Source organism: Daldinia caldariorum (genome assembly GCF_022478825.1).
Source record: "Daldinia caldariorum strain CBS 122874 unplaced genomic scaffold F4812scaffold_12, whole genome shotgun sequence".
NCBI lineage: Eukaryota > Fungi > Ascomycota > Sordariomycetes > Xylariales > Hypoxylaceae > Daldinia > Daldinia caldariorum.
The window spans coordinates 1,190,884-1,207,088 of record NW_025953048.1 but is presented as its reverse complement, the minus strand read 5'-3'; the positions used below and the strand labels follow the sequence as shown (position 1 = coordinate 1,207,088).

The window sequence follows — 16,205 nt, the reverse complement described above, 5'->3', positions numbered from 1 at the left end:
TAGCTTACCCTAAGTGCGTACCTAAAATACCTATCAAGGGAGTCGTCTTTTACTACTGCAGTTCGTCCAAGAACTCATAAACGTTAACTTGCCCAACACCTTCAGAGACGGCCTCAACCGACTTGGTCTGGGGATCCTGCTCCCCATGCCATGAGCTATTAACATAATACTACTTCTCTATTTCTCAATCTCTTACCCGCTCTCACCATCTACTATTTTGATTGCGCCAACTCAGGTCGTGGTAGGTTGGCGAGCAACTTGCGACTTGGCAACACGGTGCGACTGGAATACGAGTCACCCAAGCACCAACCGAAAAAAATCTCGTCCCATAGTTTCTTTTATGGACGAGTATAGCTAATCTTAATGCCACTTAAAAGGAACTTATTTCGATAAGATTTACTGGTTTCTACTTATATTTGGAAGTTTCGCCACTACCCAAGGTAAACGAAGAAAGCTCTCTCCGTTTATTCACTCTTTACGCCTGGAAGAGGGGGGCCATACACAGGAGAGCACTCTCTTCTACCCTCCATTCTCGCCCTTTTCCTCAACCACAGAAGCATGGAAACCGCCGCAACGAGCTTTACGTCACGTAGACCAGCAGCTCATACGCTTCCTCATTTCCATCTGCCTCTTCCGACACCACCAATAGATAATCAAGTTCCCAGTATGAGTTTTAGCTACTTTTTGTTTCCAATACTAATCAGTTATTCACGATGTTGTTTCTACCTTTTCATATAAATGTTCCTTCCCATTTTTCTTTTTTCCACTTACAACCTATACAAGGTGTCGACATGACAGCGCCAACCGCCCTGCTTCCATCACCAGATATGCCTGAATACAGCCCTCTAACTTGCATAATAGGAGTGACTGGCATTGATAGCCTGAGTCCAATCTCTCCAGGTGCCAACAACCACAGTTCCCAACATTCTCAAACGGGATTGCCGCTCAGTAGTCCACAGAGACTCTGGGCTGCAACGGGTACTCAGTCTTATACGCACAGTCCGATGAGCCACGGAGGACAGCCTCCGCTCATGCAGCAGAGCTACAATCGCCCAATCTATTCCCCCAACTCCACTTATCGAGGCTCACAATCTCCAGGGGCAGTAGACATATTGGCAGCTTCCACATACGACAGCAACTCTCCCCCTTATCAAATTTCGATCTCAGGAAATAACCTCAGCCATTCTAACATACTATCATCGACCCCGAATCAAAACCCCTTGCCAATGATGACTAGCCATTCCCAAGGGTCGCAACCCACAGTGCCATCCACGTCTGCGGGGCCTCCAGACACTTATTCGCGGCCGCCAACAGCTTCTGGCTACTATTCGGGAACCCCTTCATCAACGGCCACAAACACTTCTTATCCTTCTTTTACCTCTACACATTCTTCATCTCCACCCTCAAGTTCGATAACAACTGGAAGTATACATAGGAATTCCTCGACGCTGAGCCCGCATCAGCAACATTCTCCAATGCATGGATTGCCTTATAGACCCCTTCCTTCTTACACGCTTCCTCCGACAATGGGAAGCGGATCGACAGTGGGAGGACCGATAATGTCGAACATGGCGAATCCCGGAGGACAGATGACTATTATGAATGGCATTGGTACAATGGCACATGGATACCATCCAGCTGGGCACTTGGTCAATCAGAATCTTTACACTAGCACCCACCCTATTCCACAAGATCGCCCCTATAGGTGCGATATCTGCCCAATATCGTTCAACCGGAATCACGACCTCAAGAGACACAGGCGAATTCATGATGCGATCAAGCCTTACCCCTGCACCTTTTGCGAAAAAAGCTTTTCTAGAAAGGACGCGCTCAAAGTAGGTCGTTATCGCGTTGGAGAGTTGAAATAACTATGTAAATAAACTACTAACTTTTACCTCCAACAGCGCCATAGACTGGTAAAGGGGTGCGGGACTAGAAAGACTTCACCAACCGACGACACCGGTAGCTCGCCACGGGAAGAGATGAAACGCGATGCAGAAAGACATAGCAATAGTTCTGATTACGTCTTGAAGCAAGAACCGTTGTAAGACGCAGAAACTTCATAATGGCCACGGCGTTCTATCAGGAAATTTAGTCGTCCGACCGATGTTACCGAAATGCTACGCTACACCTGGGGAAAACACATCAAATCGTATTTCTTGCAGTTGTCGAAACTACCAAAAAAATAGGGAATGAAAAGGGAAACAGTAGGAAAAAATACACAGGTTGGGAGTCAACGGTTACGAATTTTGCAAATAGGTATGAAGACTGTTCTACAGGACACCAAAGCCATTACAGGGATTGCACAGCTTCTTTTTATACGGGCGGGTTGATAATAGATTTACCACTCTCCCCTGGGGACAAGCGAAATATTCTCTTGACCAATATTATCTCGGTGTTTGCGAAGTCGTCGTCGCTCTGGTTGTTAGGTTAGTATCCATGGCTACCTCCTACCTAGGGAAGGGTTTGCAATAGACTTGGAATACTTTTGTTTTTCTCGTTATTTTCTTCGTTTTTTTCTTGTTTCGGTTCGCTGGCTAGGTACTTGGGTTTGCAGAGTATGGTTTTCATTGGTTAGATGGGCAAGAATTCAGTTACGCATCGCTACGACACGCTACGAACCGAACCGATCAGAAGTATTGCACCTTTTACAGCATCCTTTGGCATCAGTGGGATAAACGTCCCGTTACAGACGCATTTCGGACTTGGACATTAGCCACGTGGGATATTCATTAGGAGCAGCATCCCATCGTCAGCGGGAATAGCGCGCGTTGAGTCATCATGGACCCTTAGATGTACATTGAATGAGGAGGTCTTGTATGATATTGAGAGGTAAATTAGATCAGGGTTGGCCGGGCAAGTTCTCTCTACAGGGCTGCTTGTTCAAACGATAAGAAAGAGTTCTCGGTTACTTAAAATCCATTCAATAGTATGTTGATACCCCATACACCTGGTGTGCCTAGGTATGTAACTCAAATCATTTCGTACAGCGAAGTCGTATGTAGTAATAACAGCTTGCATGATATTCGCAATCGCCGAATACACCAATCCCCGTCTGAAACCCGTTACAAAACGATATTTAACGTGGCCCGATTGTAAAGGTAGTAGTATATCTGTGGGACTTGACTCACTTAATCAGGTATCTAGCATTGAGCATATCTAAAGGCCAAGTGGGAAGAGTTAGCTTGAAAGAGGTTGCGTTGCGTAGAATATTACGAGAATTTCACACATTCAATTTCCGATACAAAGAAACCTAACTCCCTAATACGAAATAAATATGTACCTATTAATGTAGCCACTTGTCCATGATGATGTTAAGTCAGATCATGGCTATTCGTGAATACGGTTTAGGGGATTTGGCAATGTCAGTTAGCTTAACCTCCCGAAGCTATGAGAACCAACGAAAGCCACACCTTAAACCCAAAACGCGCGATATCCAAGCTAAAGTTTAGGTAGTGTTCGCCGGTCATCCTATGAGATTGGCTCTTCTCTCTTTGTCAGACGTTATATTCTCCCGGTCAGGTTTGGAAAATACGAATGAAGCACGGAACACGCATGTATGGGCCTTGTTGCTTAAACGAGTAGTATTGCTGGACCTTGGCCTGGGCGAGTCTACCACATGGTGCTCGTGCTAACTCACACACGAGACTTAGGTCCTCTAAGCCCGAGACGTTTTACCACCTAGACCTAACCTATGTCTGACTACAGCTGGTAGGAGAGTACGAAATCCATAGCCAAGAAAGACTAGGACTGTACAGGAGGAATGGCCTGAAAGAACACATTCGGGGCCCACCCCCCTAGGCCTTGAGCTCTTAGAACCCTTGAATCTCGATCTCCCTCCGGCCAAGGATTGCGCTGCATCTCAGATAGTGGCGGCCGTCCTACACATTCCGCGCTATACGTACTTGCAGATAAATGTGCACTAACAGCCCGTGTCTCTCGAGCGTTCGTTTATCGTGGCTTCGAGCCAACCTAACGGACTCGCTTGCAGGACCAGCTGGCCACTCAGCCATTCCCGCTTCTGTCTCTACGGTGGGACGACGATCCCACGCGTTTGAGAGGCGGGATTCGGACGGTCTACTTCACTAGTAGAGACAGCCCAACAAGCGAGTCAGCAGCTTCCAATTTATGGGCCAGCGCTCACTGTAGTACGCACGCAAGGGTTTTTGGAGATGTTAGGGGTACATTATAGGCAAGTCTGCGTATTCGGCCCCGACTACGCAGCACCATCAATTGTACCCACTCCCAGACCGAAGTGCTCAGGCCGTATTTACCGTGTGATTCCCACATGGCGAGGCTGAAGACGCCTACACTTGTCTTTGAGCCAGCAGGAGCTGATCCCCTGTCTTATTCCGCATGTATCGCCCGCCTTGTTTAGTTTCATAGCGTCCACGAAACTAGGTACCTAATGTAAGCTCATTTGCTAACGGTTATTCTTACTCTTAAAACGATATCCAAGTCTTCGTACCGTGTAAACCTCTTATTGAACGCAAGGCTCTGCGACCTTTTCCCCCTGTTCTGCATTCTGCATTCTACATTCTGCTTCCCCTCCACCCCCAGTCACCAGTAGACGCAAGGAAATCCATCATTTTGTTATGAAGATTCTTATTCCAACTATTAGGTGGTTCCACTTCTTCGTCGCTCATTGAAATTACCAGACATTACATGGAGAAAGTTCCCAGTTCCGTCTTGGCCAGTACTGCTGTCTCGAGGTCTGTGGAACACAAAAGTCCGAATGCGAGGCCCTGGGGAAGGGAAAAAAAAAAGCAACCCTTAAAGGCCTAAGGAGTTTATTCTAGGCGCGATTGGATGGGTAATTCCGTTGCTCTAGATCCTACCTAGTAGTAGATCCTAATACCTAACAGCAACGGAAACATGAACTATACGACTAGCCTCATTTCCCTCTATGACTTATCATTTACCATGTACATGATATCGCATACATCGCATATACGTCAGGTAGGTACCATCAGGTCTCATAAATTTAAAGTCTCGATATTGTAAAGAACCAGATCTTAACAAGGATTCGTTACACAGAAGTTCTAAACAGAAATGTAACCATACATACTATGCTCCTCAGTTAAGTTGCATGTTTCATAAGCCATAGTAGGTACTTTACTTCTCCCCTATTCTCTTCGCTATACACTTTAGATACCTAGGTAGGTAGGGTTAAATCACCAAGTCCGACTCTTGTGAGACAATAATTGCGCCTCGCTTACAAATATCAGCTCTCTTATACATTTCAATACTCTCATTCTCGGTGTTATCGGCGACTAAATGCATTTTGCGTACCGTGAGCCTTTACTTTTCTTCTTCCCCCTTTTCCTATTTTTATCTCATTGGGGGTACTTATGCTCCTTTTGTTTGTCATAGCCACGCCCCGGAACAGGAATCAACCTCATATGATTACGACGAAGTATGGAAAGGGAAATATCTCTCATATGGAACTTACCTGATAAAAGACATCAGGGTTGCTGCTAATATGTAAGCCTCGGCGATCCCTTAAATTGGATTTGAATGTGACCCCCACCTACGAATACATACCTCCGACCCTGACCGATCTACGTACATACACGTATTTATTCATATGAGGTATCTATCTTAGATGCCTACATCTCTAGGTGCATACACTTCATCATTCATATGGGTATTTTTAGCGCTTGACACTATTGACCGGACCTACGCAAGGATCATAACTCGTCTTTCAATCCCGCCCCGGGCGCTACGGGGAGAGACAATCTTCGAGACGAGCTCTTTCGGGGTCCTCAACGGGGCTGAACTCGGATAATTATATTCCTCTTCTTATTTTAATAGTTGTATTTCTTTATTTTATTTTATTTTTTATAATAAAAGAAAAAAAAATCAACAATCCCGTTAGGTATAGTAAGCCATAACCGGCCGATCGCTTTCTTTTCGTTTAATCATTCCGATTTCGAATAAGACGACAACTCAATCGCCGTTCACCGGCACCGATATTTCCTATTCGGGGAGCCATGTCCGCGGAAGAACGGCGAATAGCGGGGTCTTCTCCATCTCGCGTGTAATAGGAGGTTTCGCACTATCCGCTCACCGACGAGGTCGAGTTTTATTATCATCGGATCCTCTGGCCGCGCTATCGATCCCATCCACACGGGAATGTAGTACATCGAACACTGTATTTTTTGGGAAGGGAAATCCCCTACCGGAATTTCCGTCAGACACGGAGAAATTCCTCACTGGGTAGAATCCGATTCGAGTAAGACGAGAATTATATGCCATCCCTCTTCGGTTTCTCACCAACCAAAATAGAACCTTGATTCAAACTGTCGTTAAATTAGACTCGGGTGTCCAGTTCTCGTCGGGCGACATCCCGGCTCTCGGTTCGCTCGGGTATGCTTGGACGGCTGCACGTTGTGGCCTTTTGCAGTTGCTGTCACCAGTGGGTAGGCGTGTATGGTACCGCGCGCCGAGCCCGTTCGCGGGGGCAGAGAAGTCAGAGCGCACATATCAGATAAGATGAATTCAATGAGCAATATGCATGCTCCCGAGAAGGACTCGCGAAACCAAGACACTAACTTAGACATCCCGCCCCGGCATCTAAGCAAGGTGCCGACGGATCACATTTTCCATCACGGCAGGACACATTTCCTGGAGCATTTATCCCTGGTAAAATCTCGAGGTTTCTATCGTTGATGCGCCCGCTTTGCCTTGCCTTACCTTGCCTTACCTTACTAGGAACCCCGTAGCAAGATACCAGACCAGACTAGCTCCGGTGAAATATCACTGAGAGACAATCACGGCACGGGCGGCGTAGATGGGAAAGCATGCCTTACTTGTCCTACCCCACGACCGACAAGCAATTGGTAATACAAGTCCCGCAACCACAGGGGCCACGGGGGCAATCAGATGATCCCTACTTTGCTAGGCAACCACCGCGTTGCATTTTATGGAGAAGAAAGTAAGAGGGGGGAACGGCTGCTTGCAGCTCGGCAAATTTCTGCAGTGGCTTTTGTCTGGATCAACGCCTGTGTCATTCAGGCCATCATATTGGCCTTTGCCCCTTCGCCATTGCTCCTCTTTTTTTTCCCCTTCTGTACGCCGTCATCAATGGCGCTGACGTGGTGTTCCAGCACATAGACTTCTTCTGTTGTGTACGCGAACTTATCCTGAAGCAGAGTATTCCTCGAAGAACACGACGTTTCAAATTGCATGATGGAGCCGTGTGTCGCCCTATCGTATTAGTTAGAACTGGCTTTGCTTCCGAAGATTCATGTCTTGTCCTCAGGAACCATGGCTCTCGGCCTACAAATATAATTACAGCCGAGGCTCGGCCGCGTAAAGGTTGGTGTCACAGACGTGTGTTTTCATAACCTCGACTTTCTCCAGAGCTATCTCGTGTGATTCGCTTTGCTACTCCAAAAAAAAAAATGCATGAGAGAAGTTGATCGTACGACTCTAATAAAGAACTAGTGGCATGTACGGGCAAAGCTTTGGGGGTTCTTTATCCTCTAACGTATAACAGGTGGATTTAGTCGAGTTTCCCAACTTTTTCGAAGGCGAACTTGTGATTGTGCTAGCAAACAATACATGTCTTGGCTGATCTGCTTTACAACCCATCTGGGTGGGCATAATAAAGCAATCTATCGTGTTCTCATGTGTCTTCTCTATCACATTATGTACAGTAAACACATTTCTAGCAAAGTAAAGGTCATTTCTGGTAGCTCAATCCCGCATAGATACCATTACCTATATGACTTGGTAGGTACTGCTTGATACTATGTATCTCTTAATTCAGCTTCAGATTCGCGTTACAGTGTTCTAGGCATCGGTTCTATTCTTCCCCCTCTATTCTTTGTAGTTTCACCCTACTTACCTGGTATAGCGGAGTACATGCAAAATAATACTACCAAAGGCCATAATTCATATCATTAGGAAGAACGAGTTTCTTATGTTCTTCGTTTCCTGGGTTTATAAGAGTCCGCAATTTATTTTATAAATTTCGCTTCTTGCCTATTCAATCCGTTGACTTCATATGGATCAGATACCTTAGGTACCTAGACAGAACCGAAAGGCGCCTAACAAAGACAACTTTATTCTTCCGTGAGGAATCCTATATTATCTTCCTTAGGTACCTTAGGTAGCTATGAGAGTGTTTTGGTACCTGTTATATATAGCCAACATACCCTGTGCTCCAGGTGTCCCATTTAGATTCCTAGCAGGAGCATTTGAGTGCAGTCGATTACCTATAATAGCTTAAAAGGTTTAGGTATGATAGGTAATAGCATTAGGACGCTACGTTGATGTGTAGAAGTACCGAGGCCACTTACCCTTCGTCTACAAACTACTTAAAAATAAGTTACAATTATCAGCCCTAGGTAGTTAGTAGATAGTATTGATTCATTCATATTTAAAAACAGAAAGCTAGCACGTCTTTCTCCTTTTCTCCTATGGTCTCTTAATTTGGGAATTAGGTAATATAAGAGTCATAATCTCTTTGACTTTCTGCTTTGGATGCCAAAGGAAACAGGCACCTACCATACTTGGTCTTTTTGGAGCCAGTATAATTGATAAAAGACTTCCTCGAGCATGGAATTATAGCACAGTCAACGTAATCTGTGGCATTTCTTATTTTCCTTTCACACAACCTCGGCTCAGGGGGGTGATAACGGAGTGTTATAGTCTACCTATAGCTAGTTTATACTGATGACTGTTGATAAAAGACACCATATACACTACGCAATATGATTATCATATAAAATGGCACTAGATAGTGGCAGTATCTTTAATAGGAGCGCATAACTTAGATACGCGGTACGAAAACTCCAATCGCAATTGTAAGGGGTGCTGATGGTGATCATGACGACGATGTCAACGTCTATTAGGGCTGTTAGAGACCATCTCCTAGTACCAGGTCGTGAGGATTGAGATTAGCAGCATTTCTATATCAGGAGGATAGTTAAGAATCTACCTAATCTACATCCATCTGCAAGACATAACCACCATCGTGCGATAATAACTTTCTGCTTTCCGACAAATCCCTAGAGCCCTGTATCTATCACTCGCGCCGTTCTATATGTATCCTTCAGCAAGAACTCAGCAGAATCCAAATCCGTATAATCAAGATAGATATATACAGGTAGGTATATATTTTGAAGGGCGACTACACTTAAATTTGCTATACCTGTTTAGAATTTATCTTACAACCTGTTGGACCATGTAAGGCTTTGGATGACAGTTACCTCAGGTAGGTACCTAACCTAGGGTATTAAACCGCTACACTGCCAAAAGGTAGGTAGCATTTAAAATCGGAAACCTCCTTATTATCATGGTTTGTCGCTGCAGGACCGGCACATGAATTCCTTAATAATGGAGCCTCGTATCAAATTGAAAATATTCGATATGCGACGAAGAGGTTCATGAACTATTATAGGTACCTGCCTCATAATTTATTATACACAATGTACCTTCAATCAGATCTCATATTTGTATCGGAACGTGTGGTAGTAAGGGTCTAAGATCTCAACTAGCACAGCCAATTACTTGTCTCTATTTAATCCGGCTTGGCACCAAAATGGTTAGACGGGGAACCATAATGAGGTCTTTTGAGCGTATATGCGCTGGAAAAGTACCTCCAATACATGTACTTGTATTATATTTCCCTGCACTATATCTTTTGATAATGCGCGCGATTACTAAATTTAATGCATCTTATTATCCGAGGCAAATTGACGCAGGCACAAGTTGTACTTGCCATTCTCTTTTTTACCTAGAAATTAGTAGGCACCTTTAGGTTACCTAGGTACCTACACCTATGTACCCAAGGTAGAGAGATACTTTAGGTAGGCACATAGCAGTCCTGAGCTCCTTTAAGGCCGTAAGGTTCGAATCAGGTATGTAACGTGTAGCAATAACGTGTGGCATTAAACATGTACATCCCTCTGCTTGAAAGAAAAGCAACTTAATTTCACCTTAACCTCTTTTTTTTTTTTTTTTTTTTTTTTTCGTCGTTCTTACTTTCCTCCCTTCTTTCTTTTACTCTGGAATTTGCACATCGTGTCAGGCTTTTCGACTCGTTCTTTCAAGTCTCTCTGTCCCCAACATAACTCCCTGAGATCCAAGATCTAAGATCGAGTTGCGTTCAATCCCGTCGAATTATACGTCTACCATGTGCGGGCCGTGAACAATCTGCCCCCCAAGGAATATTGCTGCAAACAATAATACACCAGCTTTCTCCTGGCGTTGCCTGTCCAATTCCAACCACTTAACTAACCAGATAGGTAATTCGCAACAATGTCGTCACCGCGCGACGATGCCCATATGGCGATGGATATGGATGGCATGGATATGTCACATTCATCTTCGATGCAGATGGTCTTCCAAAACAGCATAGCTACACCTCTCTTTTCGGAGTTATGGACACCACGTACAAACGGTGCCTACGCTGGAACTATCATATTCCTAATCATTCTTGGCGTGGTATTTCGACTACTACTTGCAGGAAAGTCTCTGGTAGAGGAACGATGGCTGGATGCTGAGATGAAACGAAGATACGTTGTCGTGCAGGGAAAGATCCCGGTCGCGGAGCGAGTGTCGACAGACAGCTTCAGCAAAAAGATGACCCTGACAGAAAATGGTGTTGAGGAGGATGTTATGGTCGTTCAGAAGAAACAGCTTCACCTTCGTCCTTGGAGACTGTCCGTTGATCCCGTGCGAGCGGTGCTGGATACTTGCATTGCCGGAGTCAGCTACCTTCTGTAAGTCTGATATCGTATCAACTGGTGATGCTGGCTAGCACTGACAAAGGCATAGCATGTTGGCAGTCATGACAATGAACGTCGGATATTTTATCGCAGTACTCGGTGGCACATTCTTAGGCAGTCTGCTTGTCGGTCGATTCTACAACTCAGAACACTAAAACCCACGATCACGGAAGGAAGGAAAAGCATTGCCGGTTTTCAACCCGCCAAGACGGCGCGCACTAATTTTTATTTTTTCCAATTTACGATACGACGACACCAGGAAGAGCCCGGTGGTTCTGCGAACTTACATGGGATGGTATGCGTTCGGTCCTAGGCTAGTTGATATCAGCCTATAAAGCAAAGGGAGGGGCACCTTATTGCATTCACCACGATTTAAGCATGGCGTTATGGGAGAGGCAACTTAGCAAGCATCCAAGTCAAGGCACTTGTTACTCGAACGAAGTAATTTGGAGATTCAACAGCTGCATTTGCTTCGCAGGAAGCTTATCAATACGATCAATATGATCAACATGATTATTATTCCTAAAGTTGAATTTCCAACGAATCAGTTACACCCCCGAGAAACTTTCTCAAATCCGCTCATCCAATAAGGAAAGATCCTTGTCGTTTTACCCCACGTATTTTCCACGAATAATCACTTCCGTTTAACTAACCTGTTTTGTGAACCTTGTTGCTGGTCGGGCTAGTTCTAGACTCAGATTGCGCTTCACGTGCTTCAAATTGACTGCATGTCACTCTGCGTTCCATCACCAACCTTACCATCCCCAAAACAGTAAGACGATACTCCATTCTAGATACGTGACGAGCCCCATCGTCACTGTTGAGCTTACTCAATTATGAACACCAAACTATCGAGATCATTTTAAGGCGTCGAAATAGGGGTCACAAGTTTATTAGCAAAACAATGGGATCAAGATACTCTAGTAATTAGGTACCTAGCTATGCGCCGTAAGAATTGAAAACCGACTCCTAGTAGTATAAGAAGATCGACTGGAGCTCTACATGGTATTCTAGGTGCATCCTACCAAAGCCACCGGGAATAGTCTGGATGAATCCTTAATCCCGTATCACATAATGAGGAGCGCTCCCTATCGAATAGACGACAGGGCGAGGCCAAAGCTCGTAGGCATTCATTGATAATCTAGCCCTTGGGGTTGTCGTTTACCAGTGCCAGAGCTCTCGTAAATATAGGGTGATGAGCAAGGGCATACTTAGTTGTAACCTCCAAAAGAATATTCGAGATATCCCTAAAAGGTCCCAGCTACCAATAGATTATGACCGTATAAAGATGAATCATGTGAGGTAGTTTTATGTATGTCTGAGAGAAGCTGGCATCGCTATACGCAGACTTAATAGGTCTCTGTCCGATATTCAAGGGTCCCTTATAGTTTATACGGGACAAGCTTTTGTTACCTGCACGAATCAACCGGGCACGACCTACGGAGATATGATAAGAGAACGGGAATAGGACGCAATAAGACTTGGATGCCCCTTAAATAATCACCAATAAAAGTTGGAGTTTCTCGTTATCCTTCGCCTCCTCTCAGGAGGGTCAATACATGCTAACCTTGGCTTGTTACTGGGGTTATAAGGGGAGGGTGAGGGTGTTTTAGATAGGTACCAAAATGCCATCGCCATTCTTCTGAGGTACAACTTAAACCCTTTCTAGATGACGCAATGGTAGTATTAATACTGTATGGCTCCTCTGATAAGCTCGGCCCTTAGCAACATTCTCAGCAGCATAAATGTCAGTGTAGAGTTCGATAGCCATGTACCTCAAATGAGGAACTTGACCAAGGGTAAGAGAGAGACAGAGGCCATTTTGTAAGCTTCGTTATTTTAATCCTAATAGGCGGACGCATATACTAGGTGTCGAATTATTAACCACACTCCTATGATATTCTGCTAAGAAACAGTTGGTGATTGGGATGTCCTTACGGTCAACTGTTGCAACCTGCATAGTCTAACCATAACGGATAGACAATAAGCGACGGCAAAGACAGGGAATACTGTGTTATGGAAGTCACCTAGAAGGAACGTTACGGACCTATAACTTCCTGCAAAGATATTATGCCCTTGAGTCGCCCGGAAACCAAAGCTACAAAGCATATAGTGAACGGCCTTAGAAAAAGGGGGACATCAACGCCCGCCCATTCCACCTATCAGAAGAACCACTGCAATAAGTCAGAATTCCAGCTAAGGTTCCCAAAACTGAGAGGGAGTGACCAAACCAGGTGACCTTAGGTACTCACGGGAACGCCATTAGACCTCTCGTCCTCTATCCACCCATATTTAGGGGTAACCCATCACCTGCCATACCGTCTACACAAGGCGATGAAAAAAAAACCTCCATGCTTGTAAAACGAACATGGACTTGTATGACCTCCATGCAAATGCTTTGGCATCACAGTAACCTACATGGACGTCTTCAAATATCCACGCTATTATGTCGACACGAATAAAGAGTATAGCCGAAAGAAAAGGGGGGGAAGGATGCAAATCGAAAGCGAATCGCTTGGAAAGCAACAAGTGGTTAGAAAAGAATAGAATAGTTGTAGCTACGTAGAAAAGTTCCTCCCAGTGAAAACAACCAACTACGCACATAAGGTGGCTCGATACACAAGTACACAAACAAGACTATGAACACAGACGTCTATACGGAAAATCGGTACATTTAGACCCAATTGCTTCCGAGCGTGACATGTTAGACACCGTCTACAAGTGATACCTGTAGTTTCCAGTCTGCATACTGCAAACCACATACCTAACAAGTATCTCTCTTACAGCATTTACTGGAGCGATCACAGAAGCTGTTATATAACGCATCTTTATGGTCAGTGAACGGGCAAATTAGGTGTTAAGTCATTAAATTCACGATGTCATCAAGCAATGTAACAGAAGGAGTAATTCTCAACTGAAATGTCAATTACCAGACGCCAAGATCTTGAGGATCTACGGGAGGACAGTGCCCGCCGGTGGGACGATTCCTATCATACAAACGCGCCTCCTCCTACGACGGCGTAGAGCGTCTCGCCTTTCATCTAGCCCATCACAGCCTAGTGCCTGGAGAAAATGACTTTGGATAGAAACGATCGAATTGAAACCCGAGGCGTGTGCCCAAAACTATGCTGATGCTGGGGTTGCGAGAACGCTAGAAACGTGAATCCGATCCTCAATCATGTACACAAGATGAGGTAAGAAACTTATAGCTGCGTTAAGAATTGACTGCCACCCCTCCCACAAGAGTTTCTGGTCGTTAAGGACTTTTGGATGGTAGAATCGTAGTATCAGCAGAGTCCCGGTTCACGAGAATACCGGCCTCAACGGTCGAGTAATGGCAAAGTCGGTTCCGATCGATCGATTTCATTCATATATTCGTCAGCCATGATTCGTAAATCATTTTCACCGTTTCTTTGTCAGACATAGGAACGGTCGATCCAGTTCGAGAATTAGTAGTGGCCGCGCATACGCAGAAGGCGAATTATCCACCGAGATCCTTTCAACAGCTCTTGATCCCATCGTATATTATCTTAGAATGATTACCACCTCTCATACTCCTAATGGCTAGGTAGGTACAAGAGGAAAACGACCTCGAGGCGTGTGATCGTAGAGAGGTAACCGGTAGAACCACTGCAAACCGCCGCAATACACGTCGACAAAGACCGCTATTTCCAGTTTCAAGTGGCGAGTTAGTGTCGAAGGTGGTGCAGACCGTCTCAAAATATAGGCCGAGACGGATCTCCTAATGGCTAAATATTTATGGACGGTATAAGGATTGCAGTCATCTTTATAAAACCTACTACCATTTTGGAAAATTGAAGATCGGGAGAGGATGAGAACCAAGCCTCTAAGCTTAGCGAAGTTGGGCCTCGATTTGTTCCATGGAATATGAAGCAAGAATTAATGGATACTGAAAAACTCGGGTCGAAGCCCAGAATCACCAATCGCAAGTTCGGTCAGCGACAAGTGATATAGTACGAAAGACGGTCGAAATCGGAACGGAAATGATATGGTCGCATTGCGCAGTAACAAAAAAAAGAAAAAGAAAGATAAGTCACGATGACCCAACAACGCCGGACCACCAAAGCCTTGCAATTATAGGTGTGTTCAGAATGCCTCGAATAAAGAAAAGGGAACCTCGTGAATGCATTAAATTCGGGGTATCAGGTGCAAGGCAATGCTGCCGCCACTAAGGCGACCATCACGATTGATGAGACGTGTGCTGTGGCATACCAGACTGTGGTAGTCCAAATTGCCCGCGCTGCTGATGCTGCATGTAACTTTGATACGCCATAGCTTGTTGAGGGTCCATAGGAACGTTAGGCACGTAGTTTGGAGGCATGTGAGAAGGCATGCCCGGTCGGCTCGTCTGAGGGGGGAGGTGAGAATTGGTCGGCTCCTCAGGCGATTCGACCTGATTGGAATCGTCAACGCCATTCTCGTTGCCTTGAGTGGGCTCGGGCGCATTTAAGCAGGCCTATACATAATTGGTTAGTGCTCCTCAGTCCTAGACTTCAGTACCAGTAGAAACGAATCGCGAGACACGTACCTGAATAAGGTTCTTTCCTTCCGCCTTGGTTACCAGCGGTTGGAGCTTAGGAGTGGTGAATGTGTAGACAAGCCCAGTCTCCGACACGACTAGCAGTAGAACTTGAGTGCCTGTGAGAACGGACAGCTCATACGCCTAATTAAGGAAACGGGATGTTAGTATGATATGAAAAGTTGACACAGCTGGAAACTCAATTGCAATACGGCTTCAAAATAAGGAACGCGTTCAACGCGACAGTCGGCGAGCTAAAAATACAATAATGAGAGCGCAATGGAAGCTGATGCATCCAACATACCTTCTTCATAATTCCAGCCTTGCGCTTGGAGAAGGTGATGTGGCGACGCGACTTGTCGCTAATGAACTTAATCTCAATTTTGCGACGCTCGCGACTGCCCTTTTCATCGTCATCATCGTCGTCTTCCGCGATGCTAGCGCGTTGGCGCTTGATGCCACGGTTTTCTGCAGGACCTGCATTGCCATTGCCGACGTGAGAATCGTCGAGTTCCGTGGGAGAAGTTTGATCGTGTTGGTCTGTGATGTCGGCCATTTTTGTCGAGGTACGACGATTGTATCACGAACGAAAAAGGCAAAAATGGTGGAGATACTGTTTTGGTCGTGGTGCCGACGACCTATACTTGATCTGGCGTTGAGCGGAGAGGCTCTGGGTTGTAGTAGGCTGTAATTCTGTCGCAGAAACCTGGTTGGGGGCGCCTGCTGTATCGAGTCTGGTGCGCGGCCACCGGGCGGATTAAAGTTGTCAGAGGCGAAGGCCGAAGAACAAGCGTAGAAATTATTAATTACTACTTCCTGCTTAGGGAATAAAAAAAAAATTATTTAAAAAAAAAAAAGTGTCAAAAGGGAAAATAGGACAGAAAAAAAAAAGTAAAAGATTGACCGTGCAGCTTTGTTTAGCTTGG

General features: G+C 45.2%; 3 protein-coding genes across 3 annotated transcripts; 2 read left to right on the top strand and 1 right to left on the bottom strand.

The window, feature by feature from the left end:
* Positions 1–791: 791 nt before the first annotated feature.
* Positions 792–2,048, top strand: F4812DRAFT_460878 (uncharacterized protein; the record flags this gene model as incomplete). The annotated part of the gene is made up of 2 exons (XM_047937772.1): positions 792–1,835; positions 1,905–2,048. 2 exons carry the CDS (start codon positions 792–794, stop codon positions 2,046–2,048), a joined length of 1,188 nt encoding a protein of 395 aa, XP_047788924.1.
* Positions 2,049–9,682: 7,634 nt separating this feature from the next.
* Positions 9,683–11,521, top strand: F4812DRAFT_86824 (Ctr copper transporter). Its single transcript, XM_047939508.1, has 3 exons — positions 9,683–9,869; positions 10,106–10,733; positions 10,789–11,521. The coding sequence occupies exons 2-3, from the start codon at positions 10,270–10,272 to the stop codon at positions 10,892–10,894; spliced, it is 570 nt and encodes a 189-aa protein (XP_047788923.1). The 5' UTR covers positions 9,683–9,869; positions 10,106–10,269; the 3' UTR covers positions 10,895–11,521.
* Positions 11,522–14,940: 3,419 nt separating this feature from the next.
* Positions 14,941–15,835, bottom strand: F4812DRAFT_460876 (MADS box protein; the record flags this gene model as incomplete). Its single annotated transcript, XM_047937771.1, has 3 exons — positions 14,941–15,216; positions 15,289–15,423; positions 15,584–15,835. 3 exons carry the CDS (start codon positions 15,833–15,835, stop codon positions 14,941–14,943), a joined length of 663 nt encoding a protein of 220 aa, XP_047788922.1.
* Positions 15,836–16,205: the final 370 nt, after the last annotated feature.